The sequence below is a fragment of the Cervus elaphus genome, chromosome 23 (genome assembly GCF_910594005.1).
Source record: "Cervus elaphus chromosome 23, mCerEla1.1, whole genome shotgun sequence".
Classification (NCBI taxonomy): domain Eukaryota; kingdom Metazoa; phylum Chordata; class Mammalia; order Artiodactyla; family Cervidae; genus Cervus; species Cervus elaphus.
The window spans coordinates 61,331,558-61,345,387 of record NC_057837.1 but is presented as its reverse complement, the minus strand read 5'-3'; the positions used below and the strand labels follow the sequence as shown (position 1 = coordinate 61,345,387).

General features: G+C 43.3%; 1 protein-coding gene across 8 annotated transcripts in view; it reads right to left on the bottom strand.

Annotated features, from left to right (window-relative positions):
- Positions 1 to 2,860: 2,860 nt before the first annotated feature.
- KIF3B (kinesin family member 3B) overlaps positions 2,861 to 13,830 on the bottom strand; it is a 38,091-nt gene continuing 27,121 nt past the window's right edge. For all 8 annotated transcript variants that reach the window (XM_043883790.1, XM_043883789.1, XM_043883798.1 and 5 more), the window contains 4 exons: positions 9,926 to 10,039; positions 9,136 to 9,241; positions 6,880 to 7,058; positions 2,861 to 6,299 (listed from right to left, as the gene is read on the bottom strand). In XM_043883790.1, coding sequence (XP_043739725.1) covers positions 6,203 to 6,299; positions 6,880 to 7,058; positions 9,136 to 9,241; positions 9,926 to 10,039 — 496 coding nt within the window. In that variant the 3' untranslated portion in view covers positions 2,861 to 6,202. The remainder of the gene's footprint in view (positions 6,300 to 6,879; positions 7,059 to 9,135; positions 9,242 to 9,925; positions 10,040 to 13,830) is intronic.

Below are 13,830 nucleotides of genomic sequence, written 5' to 3'. Positions count from 1 at the left end.
AGACCAGATTCTCAGGGTAAACTTCAATCAGATGGCAACTCTAGTACAAGACGGCCTGCCAAAATCACACGTCCTGAGACAGACTGTCAGCATGAAGTTCAAAACAGTTTCCAAGGTCAACTGTTTTTAGTCACAGTACTTCTGACAATGAAATGCATGGGTTTTTTTCCCCCTCCACCCAATAAGTCTCTGATTGTCCAGACACGAAATGGGTGTCCTACAAATCAGTTTTCAATACTGACACTAACTCCCAGTATTTAAGGACTTGGTCCCACAAGACTGCCCCCCCGCTTCAGAGGCTAGTCCAATGTTCCAGGTTGCCACTTGGACCTCTGACCAACCAGCTATAACTTCCACAATCCTTTCCTCAGGTTAAATAATTACTAGAATGAATGGCTCACAGAAACTCAGGAACGCACTTGAGCTACTATTACTGTTTTACTGATGCAACTCAGGAACAACCAAATGGAAGAATTGCATAGTGCAAGGTCAGGGGAGGGCCATGGAGCCTCCTGGCCCTCTTCGGGCATGCTGTCCTTCCAGCACCTTCATGAGTTCACCAGCCTGGAAGCGCTCCAAACCCCCATCGTTCAGGTGCTTTTATGGATAGGTTCCATTAGGCAGGCCGGAATGGCTAAATCATTGACTATCGGTGATTAACTCAATCTCCAGTTCCTCTCCCCTCCCCGGAGGTCAGGAGGGGTGCTGAAAGTTCCAACACTAATCACATGATCGGTTCCTCTGGCAACCAACCTCCACCCTGAAGCTATCCATAGGTCACTTTGTTAGCCTAAGCTCTGATGTGGCTGAAAGGGGCTTGTTAGAAACACCAGAAGTTACTCTGACAGTTAAAGAAATTTCAAGGGTTGGTAGAAGTTTTGGGGGGGATGAAGACCAACTACATACTTCTTACTCTGTCACACGAGGTTTAAGTAGTTTCTTGATTTTTTTTTTTCCTTAAAACAATCCAGAAGATGAGAAGACAACCTGGTGAGTCAACAGGAATTTCCAAGTTGCCCAACAACCCTGCCCTGTACCTCCCGATAGGTTAGCCCCTGACCCACCCAGAGCTCTATCACTTTCAAGGACACACTCATAATTCTTCAAATCACACTTTGAACCCTTGCTTTCTGGCTAATGAGTTTTGATTTTATTCTAAAATAGTTAACTATGTGGGCCAGGCTAACCTATGATTTTTAACTCTTTTGGGAAAGAAAGGGGTCTATAGGGATGTTAAATGTAGTTTGAGGGCATCTTCTGAAGAGTTAAGGATCATTTGCCTACTCATATAAACCACTGTCCTCTCTGCTCTTTCCATTTCTTGTTGGTATACCTATTCTTAAAGTCCTATACTATAATCTTTTTTACGGTAGCTCTGCATGCTTCCCCCTAGTGAGGGTAGAAAAGGACTGCAGATACCTTCCCGTGAAATCCTAGTTGTCTGTTACATGAGGCTTTCACAGGTGCTGTGCCCTCTTTGAACAAATTTCTTTCTTTATTTCTGTCCCGATAACTCTTTGTCCTCTGGATCTCACTTTATGCCATTTCTTCAGAAAGCCCTTCCCTTCTTTACTCACCCAATCCAAATCAGGCTCCTATTACTCTCCCATAATATCACGTCACGACATTTGTCATGATTGGTTATTATACATTCAGGTGCGTTTGGTTAGCATTTACCCCACCTCCCTCTCCCATGCAAGCACAAGCTGTGTGTGGGCAGGGACTATGTTGCTCACATCTCTATATCCAGTTCCTGGAACAGCATGGCACAGAGGAGATATTCAACATGTATTTGTTAAGTGATTATCTGCTTTTCTATAGGGGCCTAGGGTTTTCTGAACATAATATACCCAGTACTAGCTTCTAGTTCTTAGGATGCAAATTGCTCATGGTGTCTTCTGAACCCAGGGCCCTGTCACAGCAATAACCAAATAACTTCATTATTTGGCGGTGGCGGGGGTGGGGTGGGGGCTTTGGGGGTATGAGGGAATCGCACCACACAGTTTGTATGATCTTTGTTCCCCAAGTAGGGATCGAACTCAGGCCCTCAGGAGTGAATGTGCAGAGTCCTAACCACTGGACCACCAGGGAACTCCCAGTAACCACGTTTGAAAACTTCTGCTTTCATCCACATACTTGTGTACTTGTTGCTTTAAATGCAATGCTAATCCTTACAGTGGCCCTTCCAGGTGTGATTATGACCCTGTTTTACAGACAAGGACCCCCCCCCCACCCCCAAGGTTTAGAGAGAAAAACTAAAATCCTCACAGTTGCACAGCTAGTAAGCATAGGCACAAGCAGGATTCAAGCTGAGCTCAGAGTCCAGGGTCTGAACTCCTTCTACTGAGTCTCCACTCCTCACACAGGGTACATAACCCCCCGCTCCATCCTGGAGGGGGACACTCCAGCAGGCCTGAGCACATAAGAAACCATAAGACCAATGAGTCGCTCATGTCTGGTAATTTTTTTCTTGAGAGTAAATAACATGAAATATTTTTGTGTTAAAAAATGTATATTCTGAAGTATATAATAAATGTAAAGAAACATTAAAAAACAAAACAGAAATTAAAAGTAATTTCATGCCTGTCTCAGGAACTTCCATGGAAAAACCACAAAAAGCATTCTTTTGTCACTCTTTCATTTCATGTCCCTTTACCTTGCTGCTATATATATATATATATATATTTTTTTTTTTTTTTTTTTGCTGCTATATTTTTAAAACGCCAACATTCCAACTCAGGCTTCATGTTCCACTCCCACCCTCCTTCCACTAGAAAAATTCAAATGTTTAAAAGAAATTGGCAGTGTGTCGGCCACCGGCATGTCATTCTCAGAAGCATCAGTCATTTATGAGGACACCTTTTTGGAGGTACAATAAATCTGATTTTTATTACACATCTTAGTTTAGAGTCACTTTTACATTCCTAGACAAAGAGATGATACAAATAAATATTGACTATAAAACTCAGAGCCCCAAGTATTGGTATATTCTTTGTCTAAAGGTAGCCAAAGAGAAGGTCAAGATCAATAGTAACTCCAAGGAGCCATAAAGCCCACTGCCTCCTGCCTGTGCCAGGATCACTCCTTTCATAAATAACCTCAGAAGCATTTCATTCAAGAAGCGAGGGCAGGGAGGAGGCGGGGCAGATTTCCAAACAGTACAAGACACAACCTTGCACAACGACAATAGCCAGGCCCGCTGTTCTTATCCAGGTCCTTCTGAGCATTCTGATTATGGCTTTTAGAGTGTATTAACAGCCCCATTTTCATCCACTGATGGTGCTGAGATGGCCCAAGGTGGTGTTCGTGCTGAGCCTCGACCTCCAGTGGGAAATGTGAGGCTGGACTGATATCCCATGTTGACAGGGAATGGACACTTCTCACAAACTTGGCAAGGATTCTACATTCAGTGAAGGGGCACTTATAAGAGTCACACAGGAGAAGCAGAGCGTGGCCCGTGCCGGAGCTGAGCAACTCTCTTGACGCCCGTGGTCGTGGAGATGCGGGTGGTGCCTTTCAAGCAGCATGCAGGCATTCGACGGGGAGCCATCCAACATTAGGGTGGAGTCTTAAGAAAGTGCTTCATGCCTATGATTTGTGGCCTTGAGTTCTCAATCCAGGGGCCTGGGAGACATGGGATTTGAAATCTGAAACCAGATACATTCCTGTAGGCGGTTGCACGTTTGTCTCAAACTCCTTCTCTCGGATGAGTTTATTAGATCCTGGGGCCTTGCTGCCAGATTTCATTAGTTGCTGCTGACGTGAAGGCCCTCAGAGGGCTTGAAACATTCTAGCATGACTACAGACAATAAAAACCTGGTCCCTCAGTCATCTTGGTACATCTACACCTTTGGCTCAATTCAGAGCCCAAAGCAGCAGCTTCCTGGTGGCAGGCAGCAGGACACTCTACTCTATTCGAATATTTATCGGATCCATTTTGAGAGAAGAAAAGCACCGGAGACTCAACCTCCAGCCAGGCGTTCTTCTACTTCATTTCAAAGACCACCAAATGAACACAGCTGAGTACAAGGCAGGCCTGTTTTCATGACCCCGCCTGTCAACTCGGCTTACTTGTTTTGCCTTCTTAGAAAAGTTCCATGGTCATTCAACCAACCATGGTCAGAATAGTCACCTTGAGACATCAGTATTCAGCTACAGGGTTATCTGCAATTTTTAATTCTCAGATTTCCTAGATGGAAATGTTCAGCCTACAGAATTCAGATCAGCTTCAAGGAAACGTAGTGCAAGAGACAGGTGTAACCAGCAGGTCACCATCTTAGGCTACCCACCCCATCATTTGGTTCCTGTTCAAACAGGGACACTCTTAGTAAATATTAAAGAACAGAGTTTGATCCCGAGAAAGATGAGGGATGCCTCCATTATGCTCCGGGAATTGCTGAAAAGGGCCCTGGGTTCAGAAAGAATGGTTACTAAACAGGAGATAAGCTGGTGGACGACAGATCTCCATTTGCAGGACGCTAAGACATTGCACTCGGTACCTCCTCTTTCCCACGGGTTCTGATCCAGAAAGGTGCCCTGGGAACTGAGCAGCTGAGTTAAAATATAACTCAAGGCCCACTGAGTCGCCACCTTCCCGAGGCACGGTGCCAGCAAGGTGCGCCGGTATGGCCGACTAGGGACACATATTGTCCCCTCAGGCTTGGCTCGTGGACTCAGACACCCACGTGGGAGCTTCCAGCCTGGATTAGTCATTCAGCGGGCCTTTAATACAGACAAAGGCAACAACTGCACGTTAGTGTATTTCTAAAGTCGGGCAAGTTCTTGGTCTCTCTCTCTCTTACAGACACACACGACACATTCAAAGAACATAGGCACCACTGTGCTTGCACACCCACACACACTTATGAGCTTCTCATGGGGGGAAATGAGTAACATCCACCTAATGACCAACATAAAGCCAAATTTTGAATTTCAATAATACAGAGAACTAAAACTTACAAACCAAACTAGTATATGTAAACAGAACTCCTAACTCCTCTGAACTATTGGATCTCACGGCCATGCCTCGCTACCGCCCCGGGCTCTGCCTCGGGGGAGTCCCAGTCCTAGGATTAGGTGAGTTTCCTGCGGGAGGCAGGCAGGATTCCTCTGCCTCCAGCTGTCCTGTCTTCCTTCGCCACTGCACAGAGCCTTATGACTCCATCTTGGCACCGACCTCGTCACCCCAATGCTCTCTATGCAAGGATGGAGCAAAACGGGGGATGCAGAAGTACCACTCTGTGTCTCATCCCCCCAGCTCTGGTCCCATCAGAGAAGGCAGAGACAGCCTCCCTTTTCCCAAAATACAGGCCCACTGCAGAGCATGCTCTAGAGGCAGAGGATGGGCCCAGGCAAGTTCGCTCAGAGATTGTACATGGGAATAGATGGTGACCAATAAAGAGCAAAGTGACGCAGCGTATAGACATGGCATCAGCTTACAGATTCACGTCTTGGATAAGATGGTCATGGTTTTAAGGTTTTAAAGAAGCTGTTTCCCTAAACTCTCCAAGGAGGCAGAGGAAGTGTTACTTCTATTGCTTCTGACATGGAATCCTTCTGGAGCAGAAGTTGGCAGCTTCCTTGGAAAATATCTGCTCCTTCAGCAGACCCCAAAGGCAGATCCACTTCTTACTGAGGTGCATGGACCGTGCCCCTCAGAGGCTTGGCTCCAAATGAGATTTCTCACTTTCTACCTACAAGAACGAGCACCTGCTCAATCAAGTTCTAGGACTTTCGCTTTTCAGACTCATTGCCACTTTATCCTGAGGCTCCAAAGACTTGGTCTGCTGAGGTGACTCCTGATTTTGCCCTATTGTTGTTCAACAAGAAGGGAGCCCAGTATAAAGAACAGGCTAGAAAAGTAGAGGGAGAGGATGGGACGGCAAGGAAAAGGAGAGGAGGTGGCAAGGGAGAAGGAAAGCAAGGTCACCGGTCACTCTCTTGCTTTCCACTCCGGCTATCACACTTTACCTTATCCAGGCAGTTCTGAGATGCTAATTAAAGGACAGGTCCCAGAGGAGCTGACTGCCATCTTGCGACCAGCATGTTCAACCAGATTAAGTTGGTTCATCGGCAAAGAGGCCATTGCTTCTCCCCAGGGGAATGGTTCTGAGTTTGGGGTCAAGTCCTCTCTGTAGGTTTTTGCTTGTCTCTTCTCCCAGAAGGCAAGGCTGTTTGTAACCTGGGAGAGGGGGAAGTGGCTTTACTTTGGAACTAGCCCCCGAGGCTGTGGATAAAGCTGAGATGCGGGCGTTCCTGAGGAAGAGGAGGAGGAGCCCGACTTCCTTCCACTTTTAGGCCTGCAAGAATCAAGCACAAATGTCCATTACACATCCCATCACAGTCTCTGATGCAGGTAAGCCTCCCTTCCCATCAGGGGCCACTATGTCTCAGATTGGCCTTGCCTCATGGACTTTCAATGTAAAACCACCACAGACTGGCACAGCCTGACCCTCTGGGATAGCCAACATGACCCACCAATGGACGGATGACACCTCAGGGGGGGACTCTGATTCTCAGTAATTGTTCTTCCATTAAAATAACATCTTGACTGTCTTCTCTAAATTGGTAAGGAAAAAAAAAACCAAAAAACTAAGTATGCAGGTAAAATGCCTTCCATTTCTGGTTTTGTGCTCAGTTATTTTCCTTAAACTTCTAATCCCGAATTTAATAAGACAGGACTTCTAATTGAGCACCAAATTAAGTGGTTGGTTATTTAAACTGAGGCTCAGAGCCTGGGCTGTGGATGCAGACAGACCAAGGTTAACTCGGGCTTTGCCACTTAGTTCCATAATAAACAAGCACTTTTGCTACCCTCTCCCCTCATCTGTCCTTGTTCAAGCATGTTCTGTTCAAACATAGGTCCCCAAAGCCACTCACCTGGCCTTGGTTTTCTTATGTGCAGTGCTTTCAAAGGATGATGCATCCACCTGTATCTCATCTTCGTCCTGCAGAGCCGCATCCAATGCGGCCTGGACCTTGGGGGCAATGGCAGGGCCCTCGTAGTCTCTGGTGGTCCGACTGGGCATGTCCAGCTCCAGCAGCATGATGTTTTCTGCCTGCAGAAGCAGAGCCAAGACAGCTAGGATGGCATCCAATCAGACAAAGGCAGTTCAAACAATCTAAACCCAAGAACAGAACCTCAGATTGCTTGCTACTCAAAGCCTACCAAGCGTCTGTCTAGAAAAAGTGATGTAGTTTTATAACTGTTTTCCTAGTGCCATTTCAGATGACTTTTATTTTACTTTTCTCTATTTTCCTTTAAAAAAAAAAAAAAGAATGTGTATTGCATCCTAAGGGGAATAATCAAGAGAAAATAATAAATTAAGTACAACCCATTTATTTTAGACTGTAAAAATACAAAAAGATATGCACAAGAAAATCGTAGTCACCAATAATCTCCACACCGACAGCAGCTCTGATGAATTTTCTGGCTGTAGAGGAAAGGAGGCAGGTATGGTGCATATGTGTGGAGTGTGTACAGGGGACAGTATATGTGCTTATTATCAGATTTTGAAAGTCAGACCAGGCCCTGCCTCATAACTGGCCTTGTAGATAGATTCCCTCACTCGATATTCTGTGGTGGGCCTTTTCCTAGCCCCTAAACACCAAGCCGAGGGTGACGAGGGAAGAACACCCATGGCTCCACATCTTCCCCTCTAGCTCCTCCCACTAGTGGAGTTCAAGCCCCAAGGCCCCAGCAGGGGCATGAGGGAAACCAACTGGAAGAAGGTTAGGGGAGAGAATGGAGTGGCTCCGTTGATCAATTTTATATACTGAGATATTGCACAACATGTCTCTCAATGGAGCAGGTCCGTTGCTAAAAATCATCTGAGAGCCACTGCTTGAAATTCTATCTCTGGATCAAGGTAAGCCCCCTGGAAACCCACATATCTGATTGTTGGCTTTAAAATCATGTTTTTAGGCTGAAGACATGAAATAAACTGGCAAGATATGCACCCTCCGAAACTGCTAGAAAAATGCTTCTGAGGACTCTGACACATCCCTCATCTTCCACGACATAAAGCCACATCTGATAACCTCTTTTTTGCTTTTGTTTTCCTTATTCAGAATAACTCAGTGCCAGGAACAACAGTGCTTGAAGAGTTAACTAGTCCTAATCTGCCTTGCTCTGGCTGCCCAGGGAGACTCAAAAACAATTTTTTAAGTGCCAATCTTAAATTTTTTAAGTGACAATCTTTCATCATAAAAGTAATTCAGAGAATTCCCTGGCGATTCAGTGGTTAGGACTTGGTGCTTTCACTGCTGTGGTCCAGGTGCGAACCCTGGTCAGGGAAATTAAGATCCCATAAGCCATGCAGTGCAGCCTAAATAAACAAACATAACAGAGGTTCCCCATGGATAGTTATAAAAAATACAGACAAGCGAAAAAGAAGAAAATTTTAAATGAATGTGCTTCCATTAACCATCAATTACCAGTTCACATTTTTATCTACTTTGCACCCGATTTTTTTAACTCATATATACGCTTTCAGGACCAATTGTTCTATAGCTGAGTAATACCTGCATCTCCTGGCTCATCCACTTACCAGCTACCTGAACTTTTAAGCCACAGGACTGACCACACAGAGTGGGTGAGAGGGCTCAATCAGAGTAAAGTGCTGAGTACACTGCCTGGGGCATGGCCAGTGATTATAAATAGAAGCCTGTATGGTATTTTTACTGTAAAATGTGTTTGGGTCATTAACTAGTTATCAATTATGTCACTTCAAATAACTACATGACTCACACATATTCTGTTAAATGGAAGGACCACAAGTTCTTTCACAAACCTCCATCTCCTGTTATTAGACATCCTTCTTTCCCGTCTCCCCACAAGGCCATTCTGAAACTCACTATTAATGTGTATTGGCCTCAGAGTACCTACAGTATGTTTGTACTCTCTCCTTCCCTAGTCCTAATTTTCTAAATCTCATTCTCTTTTACCTTGTTATTTATGATTCATTAATCATACGTATTATTTGTTATAATTGTTATTATTAATGTAGCTGTCCTTAGGTCCCTCTTAAAAGTATCAGGATACAAATTGTGACTTTGCAGATGGGTCAAAGGGTTTACATAAATTAAAACTCCTCCAGGACAGAGAGGAGAGAAACATGAGTACAATCTTCTCACCCTGTATCGAACGTCTGGACGAACCATCATGGACATTCTTGCGTGCTGGCTCAATGGTCTCCTGTATCCCACAGCTGAGACTGGCCGTTTCATCATCTGCTGGTTCCTGGAAATGGACTGTGTGCTCAAGACCCAGGCCAGAGTGTGTCCCACAGTCCCAAGACTGGGACTGTGGAACCAGCACTCAGAAAATTCTGAGCCTCCTTTAGGTAGAACCTGAAATGGGAAACTCCCTGGACTGAGGGCTGACATGTAAATGGGGTGGGAGCTGCTTATATTTTCTGCTTGAATTGCTTTCTGATTCATGTGTGAGCATCACGCATCTTTCAAGCTGAAGGGGCTCTGAGTCATCATCCCGTTCTTAGATAGCAGGCATGAAGCTGAGCTGTCCACACTCCCCACTCCCACATCCTTGGCAGACTTCTCTCATCTTTCCAGCAGGACCCAGACATAGACTGAGAATCCTCCACAGTCAGACTGACAGATAAGATAACACCTATGTACTGCCCCTCCCTTGGCTTGGCACACTTTACTGGACATCTGGGGAAGCTGAAGAGCAGGAACTTGGGAAAGGCCATTAGTTCACTATGATAATGTTTCCCGATTCCTAATACCACACTCGTCACCAAACATTTCCCTCATGAACTTACAGCAGCCACAAAGTCACAGCTGCAGTTGGTTCCAAGTTTAAAGGAATCAGACTGCATTTTACCATTCTCCACTGGCCAAGTCCGGCTTATCAACATTCCACCCCACCCCATTCCCACATTACAAGTCAATAGTGACTTACTCCAGTCTGGTTATAGGATGTAATTTCCAATGATCTTCCTCTTCATCAAAGAAGGATCTATTCATAATTTTACTTTTTTCTTCCAGAGGAATGAAGTTTTCTATAATAAGATGCCTGTAAGAGCACACATACACAGGTGAATAGATGGACAAAGAACAAGAATGGGGTGCTGGCTATCTGGTCCCACATGAAGCAAGTGACAGGTAAGGGCCAAGTCACTCAACCAATATCTACTGAGCAGGTACAACGGGACTACCATCATACTAGGAGTTGGGGTACAGACATGAATGACACTGGCCCCTGCTTGAGACAGAGAAACACTCAGGTATGCTGACAGGTCTATCATAGGAATGGAGAAGGCAATGGCACCCCACTCCAGTACTCTTGCCTGGAAAATCCCATAGACAGAGGAGCCTGGTAGGCTGCAGTCTATGGGGTCACTAAGAGTTGAACACGACTGAGTGGCTTCACTTTCACTTTTCACTTTCATGCACTAGAGAAGGAAACGGCAACCCACTCCAGTGTTCTTGCCTGAGAACTCCAGGGACGGGGAAGCCTGGTGGGCTGCCATCTTATGGGGTCGCACAGAGTTGGACACGACTAGAGCAACTTAGTAGCAGCTATCATAGGCATATGGAAAGGTCACTTATCCCCAAGGAGTAGCAGTTTGAGGAGGTGGAAGGACTAAAGAGGAAGGCAGGGACTTCCCTGGTGGTCCAGTGGCTAAGACTCCACACTTCCAATGCAAGGTGCCTGGATTTGATGTCAGGGAACTAAGATCCCACAGTTTTTGAAGCAAATAAATAAATAATTTTTAAAAATAAAAAGGAAGGCAATGCCTGGGCTATGCTGCAGTGAACTTGTGCTAAGTACTTGGGGGAGGGCCACTGGAATTGCTAAACCTGCTCCTTAATTTCCAAAATGCTGAAAACAGATTACAATTTCAAATGCCTTCCTCCAGTCCTACGGACTGTTGCCCAAGGTGGAAAACTCCACATTCTAATCACCAGAACAAAGAGGAGAACAAGATGAATTTCAGCCCCTTAGACCCCTGCGAATGAAGACCATTCCTGAGAAGAGTCTCTGCCTGAGACGCACCCAGGGAACACGGCAGACAATGAAACTGGAACCCGCTGAGCTGTGTCTCTCCATGGTGATGACTATTTCCTGCCCCTCTCTGAGCGCACTCCTTCCAGACCTCAGGATATAACAATGCCAACAGGATGTGAACGTGCGAGACACACAGAACAAACTCCACAGAGGTCGAGGGGACTATGAGAAACAGGCTGGCTTGCTGTTTATTCAGTAGATATGAATAAGAGACAGAACAATGAAAATGACTTCCTTAAAAAAAATAATTAGAAGAGATGACATTTTCTCTTTGACCATTTAAGAAGTGATTTTTCATATATTTCGGGTTCTTTTTTTTTTCTGATTTTAAAGATCTTATTTATACATTAGAAAATGTGAGACTTCCCTGGTGGTGAAGTGGTTAACACTCTGACCTCCCAATGCAGGGGGTGCAGGTTCGATCACTGGTCAGGGAACTAAGAACCTACATTCTATGCAGGGCTAAAACAGAATTTTTTTTAAAGAAAAGAAAATGTGAGAAATACAATTACACACAATTTCAGTACTCAAAGATAGACATTTTGACATATTTTGTTCTGACCTTTTCTAGGTGTACATGCCTAGCAAGAGAACTAACACATATATTTAATTTTAAGGGCTCCTTTCCAAATTTACAACTTAATCATTAAAAGAATCTCTTTGAAAAGTTCTTTTTTTTATTATTCTATTTATTTACTTTTGGCTGCACTGGGCCTTTGTTGCTGCAGTTGTGTTTAGTTGCTAAGATGTGTCTGACTCTTTGCGACCCCATGGACTGTAGCCCACTAGGCTCCTCTGTCCATAGGATTTCCCAGGCAAGAATACTGGAGTGGACTGCCATTTCTTTCTCAATGAAAAGTTCCTCTTTAAAGAAAACTTTGAGCAAATGAAGTGAAAGAACTGATATTTTTAAAAAAATTTTTTAATTTGCAAAACCCCTAATGAAATAATGGAGTTACACAAAGATCACTGTTGGTTGAAACCATTAGCTCAGTGGTTCTCAAGCCAGGCTGTACATCAGTATCATTTACAATATCTTAGTCAGTCCTCGTGATCAGTGATTCTCAAAGTGTGCTCATAAACCAGCAGAAACAACAGCTGGTACTTGTGAATGCAAATGCTCAGGCCCCACCCCAGATGTGCTGAATCAGATTCTCTGGATGTGGGGCCCAGTGATCCACGTTTAACAAGCCCTTCAGATGAACTGGTACCTGCTGAAAGTTTAAGGACCACTACCTATACGAGTGAAATCAGAATCTCTTGGGTAGGACCCAAGTGTCACTATTTTTAAAAACTCCTCCAATGATTTATGTGTGTAATCAAGGTTAAGAACCAGTCCTTCAGAGTTCACCTTCAGTTACAGGAAAGTAAAGAAGATAGAGACGCAAGCTAAATGACACCATGAAGAAGCAGCAGACTGACAAATCCAGAACGTGGTATATTTCTCTAGGCTAACTGCCCCAGCCTTTTCAACAAGACAACTATGAAAACAAATTTCTAAAAAGGAAAGGGGTTGCTTCAGATTAAAATAAGCTTAACAGCATAATAACTAAATGCAATATATAGTCCTTATGTAGATCTTAATATAAATAAACCAAGAAAATCCAAATATGGGTAGGCTATGAGAGAATACTAAGAAACAATGTTAATTTTGTTAGGTGAAAATATATCATTATATCCATAAAAATCAATTTTAATTTTGACACAGTAGCTTCAGAATAAACATTCTGAAAGTAAAATTAAGAAAACAATTCCTTATATGATAACATCAAAAAAATAAAACACTTAGGTATAAATTTAACAAAAGAAGTGCAAAGACTATGCAATGAAAAATACAAACATTTATGACAGAAATTAAAGAAGATTTAAATAAATGGAAAGACATCCCATGTTCATGGGTCAGCATACTTAATACTGTTAAGATAACAATACTCTCCAAATTGATCTATAGAGTCAACACAATTCCAATCAAAATCTCAACTGTGTTTTTTTTTTTGCAGAACTTGAGAAGCTGATCTTAAAATTTATATGGAAATGCACAAGACCCTGAATAGCCAAAAGAATCTTGAAAAAGAACAAAATATTGGAGCACTCATATTTTCTCATTTCAAAACTTAGTACAAAACTACAGTAAATAAGACAGTGTTGTACTGGCATAATGATAGACATATAGTTCAACAGAATAGTACTGAGGGTACAGAAATAAACCTTTACAATTATGGTCAACTGATTTTCAGCAAGGATGCAAAGACAAAGAGAGAAGACACTTTTCAACAAAAGGTGCTGGGACAACTGAATATCCACATGCAAAAGAATGTATTTGGAATCATACTTCAGACCATATAAGAAATTAACTCAAAATGGATCATAGACTAAATGTAAGACCTAAATCCGTAAGACTCTTGGATAACCTAAGAGAACTAAAAATGTTAAGTCCACAATTAAACTTGGACACAAATGTTCACAGCAGCATTATTAACTATAGCTGAAAAGTAGAAACAACCCAAATGTCCATCAACTGATTAATGGAATATTCATATAATATGGTTCAGCTCTAAAAAATAAAGTGCTAACATGCTGCAACACGGATAACTCCTGAAAACATGTTAATTGAAAGAAACCAGTCACAAAAGACCACATGCTATATAATTTCAAGTATATGAAAGGTCCAGAATAGGTTAATTTACAGAGTCAGAAAGTAGATCAGTTACTTATAAGGCTGGGGGAGGAGAAAATAAGGAGTGACTGACAATTGGTACACATTTTCTTTGGGTGAAGGCACACACAAATGTTCT